General features: G+C 47.5%; 3 protein-coding genes across 3 annotated transcripts; all 3 read left to right on the plus strand.

The window, feature by feature from the left end:
- Positions 1-1,175: 1,175 nt before the first annotated feature.
- LOC100222004 (feather keratin 4-like) lies at positions 1,176-1,546 on the plus strand. The gene has a single exon (XM_002189412.5). It carries the CDS (start codon positions 1,176-1,178, stop codon positions 1,524-1,526), a length of 351 nt encoding a protein of 116 aa, XP_002189448.4. The 3' UTR covers positions 1,527-1,546.
- A 5,374-nt stretch (positions 1,547-6,920) lies between these two features.
- On the plus strand, positions 6,921-7,483 carry LOC100219169 (feather keratin 4-like). Its single transcript, XM_072918541.1, has one exon. The coding sequence runs from the start codon at positions 6,921-6,923 to the stop codon at positions 7,269-7,271; it is 351 nt and encodes a 116-aa protein (XP_072774642.1). The 3' UTR covers positions 7,272-7,483.
- Positions 7,484-12,463: 4,980 nt separating this feature from the next.
- On the plus strand, positions 12,464-13,116 carry LOC100231656 (feather beta keratin-like). The gene has a single exon (XM_012570856.5). The coding sequence runs from the start codon at positions 12,528-12,530 to the stop codon at positions 12,858-12,860; it is 333 nt and encodes a 110-aa protein (XP_012426310.3). The 5' UTR covers positions 12,464-12,527; the 3' UTR covers positions 12,861-13,116.
- Positions 13,117-13,712: the final 596 nt, after the last annotated feature.

Genomic DNA, 13,712 nt, shown 5'->3' on the forward strand with positions numbered 1-13,712 from the left:
CTTCTCTTTCTCTGTTTGCTGAGTTCTTGCCTTTTAAAAATATGGGTTTTTTTTCCCACAGTGTTCTGCTGCTTGCTGGATTCTCTTTTTTCTTGGGGTGGGGGGGAGACTTTTTCTGTTTAAAAACTTGGGGTTTGCCATTGGAATCGTATAATTTCTGGAGTCCTGACTTGGAAATAGAGAGCCTTGAAATGGTGATAGAAATTTATTCAAATGTGGGATTTCAGACATGTTAAATGACAGAAAATATTAGAACTAATAAAGATTAATGAATTGCATAGGTGGAATAACTCTGCAAGGGGTTGGAACTCTAGGATCTTTAAAGGTCCTTTTAAACTCCAACTATTTATTAAAACAGAAAATCCAGGAGCTCAGTTACATTTCAGCAGCATTTTATATCTTGGAGGGTCTTTTCCATCCTGGAATGTCAGTTGGGTCACCAAGTGTGGAAATTTTGTTGCAGAGTGCAAAGACATCTCCTGGAATGTTGGGAAGTGGGATCAGGGATTGTGGGGGTGAAGGAAAAGAAGGGCGAAAACCAGAGCGGAGCTGAGCACCCCCTAGAAATCAGAGAATTTTGGTTTTATTGTTGTGGTGCAGATAAGACCCAGGAGCGTGCATGGAATTCCTGCCTTTTCTCACATCCATGGACGAGTTGTCTGGGAAAGATTTCAAAGACCTCTTCTTCAAGGCTGCTTAATGACGTTGAAATTTGTCATTGAAATTTGTACCTCTTTGTAGGCAAAGTTGGAGCCTTGGAACGAATCCTCCCTTTCATTTTTCCAGCTGCCCTTGGACCTCTCTCCACAGGTATATTTGTGGTTGGGTTTCACTCCTAATTGCTGCTCCCTCAACGCTCTGGGTGCACGGAGCTGGGCATCTCCAGACGTGCAATCAAAATCCTAAAATTAAATTAATGACACAGGTTTGTTTCTTTTGTTCTGCTGCCAGTTCTCTCCCTCATCATCAACAGCCCAGAGGATATTTCAGCCCCTGTCTCTCTTTATTTAAGAGTTTGGTTTCCTCCTCAGCTCCTAATAAAAGGCTCCTTGGAAAGTCGCTGTCCCGATAACTGAATAAAAAGAGTGAATGAACTGAGCTGAGTAAATGCAGGTGCGACACGGCTCCTGCCTTGCCTCAGCTGTGCTTCTGTATTCCAGACCTCATCCCGAGCCATGTCCTGCTACGAGCGATGTCTCCCCACGTCCTGCGGCCCCACGCCGCTGGCCAACAGCTGCAACGAGCCCTGTGTCCGGCAGTGCCAGGACTCCACCGTGGTCATCCAGCCGTCCCCCGTGGTGGTCACCCTGCCCGGGCCCATCCTCAGCTCCTTCCCCCAGAACACCACCGTGGGATCCTCGGCCTCCGCGGCCGTCGGGAGCGCTCTGAGCGCCGAGGGCGTCCCCATCAACTCGGGCAGCTCCTTGGGCTTTGGGGGCTTTGGCTACCCCGGGCTGGGCAGTGGCTACAGCCGGCCCTACCGGCGCTACAACGCGTCCCGCAGCGGCTTCTACGGGCCCTGCTAAGGCGGGAGGAGAAGACCGGGAATGCTGAACCCCGACCCGTCCCTGGAGCAGGACTGAGCTCACGGTGTCCAAAATGGGGTCAGAACCCCACAGCTCCGCCTGAATGGAGTCCATCAGCCCCTGGAATGAGGCCACTGCTCCTGTGTTACTCCTGGGTGTTTCTGGTGCTGTTTGTAGCTCTGCTGATCGGTGTATTTGGTACTACCTGGTGTAAAGTTTTAAATTTAAGTATGAGGCGGGACGTGGTTCTCAGGGTGCGCTGGAAGAAGAGCTCTGCCTTGGGAACGCGTCCCCCTGAGCTGAGCCTTTCCCCCCACACCGACTCCTGGTGCTTTGCAGGGCTTTAATCCTCTCGTTAGGATTAATAAAATGATGCTTTTATCATAATCTCCTGTGTCTCCTACTGGTTTTTCCCTCCCTTCCTGTTCTTGTTTGAAACTATTTCAGTTTCATTTTTTAAGGTGAAAAAAATGGAATTAGTAGAATTAGTAGATCATCAATAATCTGGGGGAGTTGGGAATGTTGGAAATGTCGGGAATGTTCAGCCTGGAGTGTGGAGAACTCAGAGCACCTCCAGGATCTGATTTAGATTTACAACAGCCACTGTAGGCACTAAACCAGTCCATTTTGGGGGGAAAAAAGGAAGAAATACACTTGCTGGGAATTTTTGGGGCATTCCAAAAACCCAGTTATGCAAACAATGTCTGCAGCAGGTGGAGTTGTCCCCAGGACTTAAACTGCTCATGGTTATGTCGCAGCCTGGCGTGAGATGAAAAACCTCCCTCAAAGCTTCCTTAATCTCCGGGAACCAGCGTTCATTTCAATCCTTTGTTCCATCACACCCATGGCTCTGGAGCCAACACAACACTACAAATTTCAGTTCACGCAGTAATTTGTCAACTCTTTGGTGCCTCACCTGTCCCGGGAGCTCGAAAGGCGTTAATTGAGTGTGGAGAGGGAGAAACTCCACCAGCCTGAGTTGGTGTGTCCTGGCTCCCCATCCAAGGGCTCCAAACCGCTTGGATGAACTCCGGGTGTTAATTAGGGAGCTGGAATTCCTGCCAGGCTGTTAATGAGGCTGCTCCCAAAATGGGATCTCCCCTCCAAGAGCAGCAGTTTCTGTGCCTGGAGGGGAGGATGAGGAGGAAGAAGCCTTCCTGGGTTATCTCAGTTTTACCCCTGCAAAGGAAGCAAATTTTTCTTGGGAGTGATCCCTACTAGAATGAATGGATTTTGTAACATATCAGAAAAGATTCTGGGCTGTTGGGTTGTAGAGATTTTGAGGAGAGGGGGGAGAAAGACTCTCCTTTTATAGCAAATCTTTAGTAGAAAAACCATTTTGTAGAAAAGACTCTAAAAAAGAAGATAAGCTTCTTGTGGAGAGAATAGGAGGAGTTAAAAGATTTTAAGGAGATGGAGATTTGGCTTAATTTTTTAAAAATATCAATTATAGAAAGGTTTAATAAAATAACTAAAATTTCTGAAGGTGTTTAGCTTCGTGCACACATTGTGGTCTATTGCGGTTGGTTGAATGACATTTGCTTTGCTTAGACAGAATGTAAGTGATAAAGAGCTAATTCCTTAAAATGCCTGGGTTTTGTGATAAATGGCTAATTCCTTAAAAAGGCCTGGTTTTTGTGATTTGCAGCTGCCTGGGGACTCCGTGACAGGGTTTAATTTCCTCCCTGTGTCCCGGAGCTCCCTCCATCCCAAGAAATGTCTTCCTACAATTTGTGAGCCCCCACATCCTGTAGAAATCGGGTTTCTCATGAAAAAGAAATGTGTTGTGCATGGGGTTTATCCCGATTATTCCTGGCAAGTCCTGGCTCCCAGGGGATGGCTCAGAGTCCCAAATTCACCAGCCTTGGTGGCACCAAATGTTGTTCTGTGAGGAAGGTGGAGCTGGCACCCAGGACAGCGCTAATTGCACTCATCCAATTTGAAACGTAATTAAAATCTGTGTTTGAAACCTCACGAAAAACAGGTCTGAAAAACAAACAAAACCCTCCCGTTCTGGGTGTGTTGTTTTGCAGAGCTTCTGATGAGTAAATAATTTCTCCCCTCGAGTGTGAATTAATTTCTGGAGCTGTTTTCTGCTGTTCCCAGCAGAATTCCAGCTGAGAATTCCACACTACCCCGTCTCCCTGCAGGAATTCTCTGCAGATCCATCCAGGAGTGAGCGACATTAATTTTTGAACAAAACCAGAAATCATAACAGAAATTGTTAAAGTTTATTAGCCTCGAGTAAGATGCCAAAGCAAACCTCGAACCTGAGTGATTTTAAAGTTGTTCGTGACAGAATCTGAATAAAATTAACAATGAAACGAGCTCCAGTTGGGTGTGAAAATGGAGGATTTCACATCTCCCTGTGCCTCCAGGGGGGTTCTTTGAGGAGAGGTGAGGTCCCAGGCTCTGCCTACCCCAAAATCCATCTCAGATCACACATCCACAGCTTTGTCTGCCTGGGCCGGGCAGCAAATTCCAGCCGGGAATGTGGTGTGGCTGCAAAAACCCCAATTCCAGGCAGATGTGGCCAGAGGGGCTAAATTAAACACCTTAAACTGCAGGAACACCTTCATGTTCAAACAATTCCCAACCCAGGGTGTTCTGGACAGGCTGGAGAGGTGGGACTGGGCCAAGCCCAAGGATGAAGTCCCAAACCCAGGTCGGGGCAACCCCAAGAATCCAGAGAGGGGATTCTGCTCCTCTGCTCGGCTCTGGGCAGATTCCACCTGGAATTCCAGTTCTGGAATTGTGTCCAGCTCTGGAATTGTGTCCAGCTCTGGAATTGTGTCTAGCTCTGGAATTGTGTCCAGTTCTGGAATTGTGTCTAGCTCTGGAATTGTGTCCAGTTCTGGAATTGTGTCTAGCTCTGGAATTGTGTCCAGTTCTGGAATCGTGTCCAGTTCTGGAATCGTGTCCAGTTCTGGAATCGTGTCCAGTTCAGGGATTGTGTCCAGTTCTGGAACTGGCCTGGATTATGGTGGGAACCTCCAATGGCTCCATAAAGTCCCACGAGCCCAGTCCAGAATTACTGAGAGAAAAGCAAAACTCAGCACAGGAGATGCAAGAATTTAACAGAAGCTCCAAGCCTTTGAGGAACTAATTCTTCATAATGAGCTAATTAATTACAATTCAAAACGAATTGCAGATGCCACTCTGGCCAGGGAAATTCCCTCTGCTTCTCCATGGATTTTGGGGTCACTACTGTGCCCGGAGACTTTACCCAGGGATGACTGTGAGAAACCTCCCAGTTCCATTTTGATTAAAGATCGCTTTTTTCAGACGTTCAGTCGCTCACAGGTGTCTCAGGGGGATATTCTCACATTATGCAAAATGTCTTAATTACAATCTGAATATTTAGGTCTGGCCTTGATGACAAAAATCTGTGAACTCTTAATTTGCTCAATTTAATTCATCTCAAAATCAGGCCATTAAGTCATTCGAGAGTACAATAAAATAAAGGCTTTAGTTGGAACAATATTTATTGTAATTGCTTACAAGGAAGTCTCCAAACAGATTTGAAATGTTGCCAGATCTGTTTTTAAATTCATAGCTGGATTTGAAATGTGTTTTGTGTTTTCCAAGCAAGGCTTGGTTGAAGGAGGAATAAAGAGAATGAAGAAAAATTTAAAAAATATTAAAAGAAACTGTGGATGGCGTTAGGCAAGTTAGTTCCTCAACTAACTCTTAGAGAGGAAATATTTTTTAAAAACAGCTGCTAATTCCTTAAAATACAGAGAAATTTTGAGGAACGCACAGCTAAAAACAGCCAAGGATTTTTTTTTTTTTTGAGAATCCTCTTGAAATATGGGATGGCTCGAGATGAACCTTGAGCTTCCCTTTTTGATTTAAAATAAAGCAGCTGTAATTCCTGCAGATAGCAACAATGACATCAATTTCACAGCCCAATTACTGCCCTGCACCCCCAAATCTTTGTAATGTATTATTAAATAAAATACAAGAATTCAGATCTAGGTCAGGGATCTGAAATGTGCCCGGGATGGGACATTTGCATGGTGGCACTCCAATAAAGCTGCTGATAAACTTTGAAGTTCTCAGGAAGCTCTGTCCAAACCAAACAAGTTTCTGTTCCCAGGGGATCCCCACAGAGACAGCCCTAATTTAAATGTGATTTGCATGTCTCAGGAGTGGATGTGCCAGCAGAGTGAGAACCTCGGGGTTAATCCCTTCATCCAGGACTGCTCATGGATTTGGGGTTGGAAAAGAGCTCCAGGATCATCAGTCCCAACATGTGATTGATCCCTTGATGTCCCCTGGTTCCTGGGACACCTCCAGGTGTGGGGACTCCAAACCTCCCTGGGCAGCCTCTTCCATGGAAAAATTCCTTCTTCTTTTCCCAGAGAGCCTCTCCATGCCTGGAGGTGTCCGAGGAATGAGTGGATGTTGGGCTGGTGACCGGGTTGGGGTTGGGAACACCTTGGACTCGATGGTCCTGGAGGTCCACTCCAACCTCAAGGACCCTGTGGAAAGCAGCTGGAAATACTCATGGCTCGCCTTCCAAAACCTGCAGTTCTCCACCAATTCCCCCAGGATTTACCTCGCAGAGGAGGGTGCTGCATCATGCAAATGAGGCCTAATCTCCTTTAATGACACCAAGCAGATCCCAAAGGGGTTTGAAGGCTGAATAAACCCCGCTGAATAACCACTGCAGCAATGAACCCGGCCCAGAATATTTTAAGATGAAAGCAACCTGTGGTCAGATACAAACCACAAGATAAGGAAGTGAAGCAGTAAAAAACACAAATACTGGGGCAAAAAACCCTGTAATCAGTTGTGGCCCACAAATCACTTCTTGCAAAAGAGTGGCCCAAGTGGTTGGGCAACTCAAAACTCGGTATAAAACCTGAGCAACTCCAGGCTCTCCAAGCCATTTCTCTTCCCTCCTTTGCCATCGTGAGTAAGGTGAGTTTGAACCTATTTATTCTCTTTCTACAGCAAACTTCTGCCTTGATTTTGTAGCTTTTCCTTCACTCCTATTGTAGTATTTTTTTTTTCTCAGAAGGAGGAAGGGGTTTTATACCAAAGAGGGAGTTTTGTGTAGGTGGCGAATTATAAAAATCATTAGCCACGTTAGGTAAATGGTATGGGTTATTTATTAAATGAGTTATTTATTCAGTTTTGGGATCCAAGGAAGTTTTAAGGTTGTGCAGCTGCACTTTAATATCATAAGTGAATTCTTGGGCCTGTTCAGTCGCGTGACCACATCCCACCACAGCCCAAGTGGAGAATTCACCTAAGGCCAGACCGCGAGCAGCACTAAAAACCTGACTTCCTTCTCAATTCCCAATGCTGAATGGACCCCTGGAAAGCTGCTGATAAATGTGGGTGTAACCCAACTCCTGTATTCCAGAATTCCCTCTGGCCACAGCCATGTCCTGCTACGACCTCTGTGCCCCCACGTCCTGCGGCCCCACCCCGCTGGCCAACAGCTGCAACGAGCCCTGCGTCCGGCAGTGCCAGGACTCCACCGTGGTCATCCAGCCCTCGCCCGTGGTGGTCACCCTGCCCGGGCCCATCCTCAGCTCCTTCCCCCAGAACACCACTGTGGGATCCTCGGCCTCTGCGGCCGTCGGGAGTGCTCTGAGTGCCGGCGGTGTCCCCATCAACTCGGGCAGCTCCTTGGGCTTTGGGGGCTTTGGCTACCCCGGGCTGGGCAGTGGCTACAGCCGGCCCTACCGGCGCTACAACGCGTCCCGCAGCGGCTTCTACGGGCCCTGCTAAGGCGGGAGGAGAAGACCGGGAATGCTGAACCCCGACCCGTCCCTGGAGCAGGACTGAGCTCACGGCCACGGTTTTTGGATGCCTCATGAGATATCCCCAGCCTGGAGTAAAAGGAGCTGTGGGAGTTCGGCATCTCGCCAAACCAGGCCTTTGCTTGTCTTTTGTTGTGCTTTACTTCATATTTCTGATCAAATGTCTTGTCCTGCTTTTTTGTTTTGTTGGTTTTCTTTTTTTTTTTTGTATTTGATAATAGGCAAAATATTAATTGTTGGCAATTGTTGTGCATGGCTGGATTGGCACAGGTCATTCATCAATGAAGAAGGAAGATTTCCACTTGCTGAGAATGTCGCTGTGAGAGGGATGAGTGGGTTCTGTCCTTACTGGATCATGGAAAAGTAGTCCTGACTTTTTCATTGCTTCCTTCCCTTCCTAAACCCATTAAATTCGTGCTGCATCACCTTCCGAGTCTGCCTGGCGTTCTTTGCTCTCCCAACCCCTTTTCCAGTGCCTTTGGATGTCCCCACTTCCAGAAAACATAATTTCAAAGGAGAATGAGTCAGATTCCAGTGATGGAAAACTTTTAAATCCGAGCCTGAAACCCCTTATCAAAGGCAGAAAGGGACCCTGCAACGGGTGCCTCCTGCTGGGGCATAAACAGGGAATTTTTAAAAATGTGATACTTGGGAAAAGCCTTTTAAAAGAAGGGAGCTCAGCTGAGGTTCCTCAGGGAAATGTGGAGGGAGAGAAGCAGCAATTGGGGCACCCTGTTTTGGGTGCAGCATCTCCGGGCAGCTGAGCTCAGCCCCTGGTGGGTCTGGGAGGGAGGCACAGAATGATCGGAAGGGTTTCTCCCTTTGGAATTTGCTGAGTTGGGAAGCAAGTCTGGGACAGAGAGATTAAAGGACTAAAATTTAAAGAGTTTTTAGTTCCAGCCCTCTATTAGGGTATTTTAAGCCAGAGCTGAGCTTTATCAGGCATGGCTTTTCTCCTCCTGGATTGGGATGAAGGAGCTGTTTAGACATCCTGAAGAAAGAAGGCTTGGAAAGGTTCCCCCGAAGGCTCTGGATGACTCAACCTCCTGTCAGCCCGTAAAACTCCTGATATATCCAAAAAGTCTCGCTTGGAGTCTTTGTCTGCCTGTCCAGGATGAGGCTGAACTGTAATTAAAGGTGCTGATGAGGCTCTGCCGACTGCAGTCATTAGTGAAATGAAATTAAAGGAGGCAAATGAAAGAATTAATAATTTTAAGTAGGAGGGTTTTTTTTTTTAATAAACACCAGAAGACAGTGGAAAGCTGGTGGTTTGATGTTCTATTACAGAGGAGCTTGGTCTGGATTAAATGTTTAATTTAGTATTTTTTGCCATCTCAACTGAAGCTATTCCCTGATCAAAGGTGATGAATTCCAAAAAGTCCAATGGCTCCAAAGGGTTGAGGCACTGCTGAGAAGGTGCCTTGGACAGATTCAGGTGGATATTTCTCAAAAGAAATTAATTTCCTTATCCTTGCAGTTCCCTTTTCATTAATTGAACCAAATCCCTTCCCAGATTGCAACAAAACTCCCCTCAAAGCTGGGATGTTTCCTCCAAGCATTCAGAAATCACATCAGAAGGGTCAAGCTTTTTGAAATAAAATAAAATATGATCCTCAAATATAATTTCCCCCCTTCATTCCTGTTCCAAATGGCCTTTGTGGGTTCAAACTTGGTGTGGCAACCAGTAAAGCACAATTCTGAGGAAGAAAGGGAAATCTGGGTGGGTTTGCAGTCAGTTAGAAAGTGATCTATTCACTACTGCAGAAAACGAGTGGGAATATCATGTTAGAATATTTGTCACAGGGAAGGATTTCTTCTGAAGACCTGCAACAACTTGGTCCCACAGAAATAAAAAATCCACCAGGTGTTTTTGCAGAAATATTTGTTGTCAGCGAAAGTCCCGCTCAGCACCAAATTCTGCGAAGCTGAAGCCAGAGCTGCAGCATCTCCTGGGTTTATGGGGAGAAGGGAAGAGGCAGGAAGGCTCTGGAGAACTTTTATGGCTTTCTGGGGCTGCCTGGAGGATCCCAGACATTCCTGCACCTTTTATTACCCAGTGCCTGCAGGAGCTGTGGGTTTGCTTTGCATTGGACGAGTTCCCAGCAGGGAAATTGGTTTGTTTTCTGTTTATGTTCATGATGGGTTTATCCTGGCTGTGGATGAAACCCACAACCCGTGAGGCCGCTTTCATCTCCTGCTTTGCATCCATTAAATATTCCCGACTCCATCGCGCCAACTCCACCTTCCAAAGTGGGGATGAGTCAAAATCCCATTTGTTTAGGACTTCTGGCATTTTGGGCACACACCTGGGAGCAGCCCCTGGTGTGGCAGCGAGTTTTAATTGGAGTCCTGAGTGTGCAAGTCCAGCCGTGATAAGTGCCCAGGAGATTTCAGATCGCTGCTCCTTGTAATCTTCCCATGAGCAATATCCCAAAGATTTCGGCTCCTGGGAGGAGGAGATGGAACCAGCCAGACAAGCTGGACTTAGGATCACCTTCAGAAGTGGGATTTGGGCTCTTTTTATCTTCTCTGTAGCTTTGGATGAGTTGGTTTTCAAACCACAAGCTGCTCTTAGAGTCAACAGATAATTCTTGTTGTAAAGGAAAGTCAGGGAATCATGGATTGGTTTGGGTGGGAAGGGGCCTTAAAAATCATCTAAACCATGGGCAGGGACACCTTCCACTATCCCAGGGTGCTCCAAGCCCTGTCCAACCCGGACTTGGACACTTCCAGGGATGGGGCAGCCACAGCTTCTCTGGACAACCAATTTTTTAACATTTCTGTGCGTGCAGTGAGAACTTTGGGAAGGTCTGGTCAATCTTGAGGGGCAGGAGAGCTTCCATCCATCGTGTCATCATTTTGGGTCATCTCAAACTGGGGACATCCAGCAACTCACGGCTGGAATTGAGCTGATGCAAATTCTGATTTGTATTTCAAGGACAAGGTGGAAGGATTGGAGCTGGTGGGGAAGTTTGTTGGATCCATCAGGAATCTTGGCCACCCCTTTGAACCCCTGGTCATGTTCAAAGACTCTGTCCCTGCCCATTTGCTGATCATCCCACATTTGCATGTCTGAGTGGTCCAGGGAAATATTTTGGGAACTTTGAAGATTTCTGCTCTTCAGAAGTCTCCAACCAGCGTTTATTTCCCAGGAGATGCTGGGGAAGATACTCCCAGTTCGGGGCTGATTTGCTTGTCTCTGCCTCGGAGATTAAACACCACGAGAGGCTGGGATGCTGGGCCCTGCCCTCCAGTCTGCTCCTGCATTGTCTGCAATTACTTTTTAATCTGGAAATTGCCTTTGAAAAGGAACTGGAATTGCTGCACGCTGAGGTGATCTTTGAGACGTGCTTTCAAAGAGGGAAAAAAGGAACAGGAACATTACAAACATCTCTGAATAACTGCTATTAATTTGGGGAACAATTTTGCATAATGGTGCAAAGCCCAGCAGGGGAAAGTAATAATTTAGTGGCAGATGTAAAAGGGTTTGGCGTCTTTGATGACCCCAAAGATGAGCTTGGGCAAGGCTTTGAGCAGCCCCAAATTCCCAGGCATCCTCCAGCTGACCTCAGTCGCTGTTCTGGTTTGATGTAAGGAGAAAACCCAGCCTGGAGACTCCTGAGATGAAGGACTTGGACACTCCGTTTCCAAACTGTGTCTCAGGTTCCATCATGGGAATATGGTGGTTTAATAATAAAGGAATAGATCAGGTGCTGATCCTCTTTCATGCTCCGTGCTGAGTCAAGAAAATAAAATCTGTTCCCTCAAATAATCCATTTCCTAGTACCTTGGAGAGTGGTGGAGTTTACTCACCTCTAAATGCTTTCTAACAATTTTATTTCATTGATTTTTGTGTCTCTCTCTCTGTTTGAGAGGAATTTGGTGAAATTCTGAGGCAGAAATAGGAATTTCTGCCCTTTTCAGAGCGACGTATGCCAAAAACTTGTGCCCTTCGTGCTGGGGGAAAGGGATGTCACAGGGAAGGTCATTGCACCTTCATCTGTTTCATGGTTCCTTAGGATGCAAAATAATTTCCTGAGTAACCCAGATGAATCAGCCTCTGATCAGGAATTAACCGGGCTCGCAAGATTTGAGGATAAAAGAAACCTCTCCGGAGGAATGCATACATTACAGGGAGGAAATGAAATCCAGGCAAGAAACACAAACAGAGAGGAAAAGTAAATCCCCAGCCAGGGGTATTTTGCATATGAGGAATCGTTAGCAATTGGCTGCTAATGAGCTACAAGCACAATTTGTGTGCGAGGTCCTCGGGCTCTCTGGGCCAGGGTATAAAACCAGCGCGGTCGGAGGAGCTACAACCATTCCTGCTTTCCTCTCCTTGGAGAAAAGGGTAAGTCTCGATCTGCTTCCCATTTTCCTGGATTGTTGCTGTCGTTGTGTTTTATTTTTCTGCTGTTTGTCTGTAGCAACCCGAGGTTTGCGCTCTTTAAAAATTGCTGGGGAGATCTCGAAGCAGCTTTTTCTCCAGGGAGGGACATTCTGTGAAGGGTGGAGGTCGTTCCTGTGCTGACCCCGGATTTTTTCATTTGTGTCACCCAAATCTTTCCGTTCCTAGAAGTCCCAAGCTCTGCCTGAGCATTGCTCAGGAGCTGGGAGTGGATGTGGGGAATCTGTGCAGAGCTTTTGGCTCTCGGGTTGGAACCGCAGAATATTCGGGGTTGGAAGGGACCTTTGGAGATCTCACGGGGCAGGCGACACAGGAGAGTCTCCAAGCGGGATTGGAACGACTCTGGAGAGGGAGACTCCTGGGCACGAGGGTCTGAATGTCTCCAGAGGGAGATTCCCTGAACTCCCTTGCTCTGAGCCACCGGTGCTAAAGCCTCACCACCCTCGCGGTGAAACTTCTGCTCCTCATTTTTACTTGCTGAGGAAGTTTTTGTTTCTCCCTCTTTTTTTTTCGGGCACAGTTTTTCCTTGCTTTCCTGCCTGGTGCCTCACCTCCCTGCTTAATTCAGGGCTGCAGGAGGAGTGTGGTGGGAAAGGAGCGCTCAGAGCCGCTCAGGAGGAGGTGGAGCTGCCCTTGGTGGTGTGGAGAGCTCCGAGTTTCACTGAAATCTCCTTTCAAGCCGAGACCAACCCTTCACTGAATTCCCCTCGCAGTCCCTGCGCTCTCCATCACCATTACAGCTTAATTACGCGACTAATTACACCTCGCTCCGTGTTTTCCAGAATTCCCTGCGTTCCACACTCACACCCCACAGCCATGTCCTGCTACGACCTCTGCGCCCCCACGTCCTGCGGCCCCACGCCGCTGGCCAACAGCTGCAACGAGCCCTGTGTCCGGCAGTGCCAGGACTCCACCTACGTGATCCAACCTTCTCCTGTCGTGGTCACCCTGCCCGGGCCCATCCTCAGCTCCTTCCCCCAGAACACCGCCGTGGGATCCTCGGCCTCCGCGGCCGTCGGGGATGCTCTGAGCGCCGGCGGCGTCCCCATCTCCTCGGGCAGCGCCTCGGGGCTCGGCAGTTTGGGGTACTCCGCTTTGGGGGGGCTCTATGGAAGGTCCTACCGGCGCTCCAACCGCTGCGGGCCCTGAGGGAGCCCCGGGACGGCCGGGAAGGGATGAGCAGGAGATGGAAAGCGCGATCGGATGCAGGACTGGGCCCGTGCCCACCCGCTTGCTGACCCCCGCAGCTTTGCCCCGAGCTCCGGGGCTGCAGGAGCTTGGCCTTTCCCATGTGATGCCTTCCTGTGGTATCAGGGAGGTGAAAAATGTCACTCGATTGTCGCTGGGTGTCCAGCTGTAAAGCACTGCCTGGAAATGGGTGATGAATTTTAATCGGTATTCAACCCTTCTGCTTTCCTATGCTGTATTTTTTTTTTTTAATTCCACTTCTTGCTCATTAAATAGATGGTGCATCACAATTTGTGGTTTGCAATGTTCCTTCTCTGTCTTCCTCTTTGGAGCCTCCTCTGGCAGAAATTTGCCTGTACATAAGTTGTGAGTACCAAGCCGATCTGCATTTCAGTTATACCACGGTAATCACTGAGGAGTTAGATAAATATAAACAATGAATAATAGCTTTTTTTTTTCCTTTTTTTCTTTTTTTTTTTTTTTTTAGGGAATATTCTCCCTTTTCCTAATTTCTGGAAGAACAATATGAAATAACCACTCCTGGCTAGCAACAAATGGGGGGAAAGAGGTGGGAAAGCTAAAGCAGCTTTGCGGACAAAACTTCTTTTAATTTATTCTCAATATTCCTTTTAAACCTCCTCTCCATAAATTCGAGCCCATTCCCCCTGGTCCTGGCTCTCCAGGCCTTTGGAAATAATTTCTCCCCGTATTTCTTGTCAGCTCCTGGAGACTCTGGAAGGTGAAATCATATCATCCCGAAGCTTCTCTTCCTTAGGCTGAACAAACCCAGGCAGAACGTCCAAAACACAAAAA

Source organism: Taeniopygia guttata, chromosome 25 (genome assembly GCF_048771995.1).
Source record: "Taeniopygia guttata chromosome 25, bTaeGut7.mat, whole genome shotgun sequence".
In the NCBI taxonomy this organism is placed as follows: domain Eukaryota; kingdom Metazoa; phylum Chordata; class Aves; order Passeriformes; family Estrildidae; genus Taeniopygia; species Taeniopygia guttata.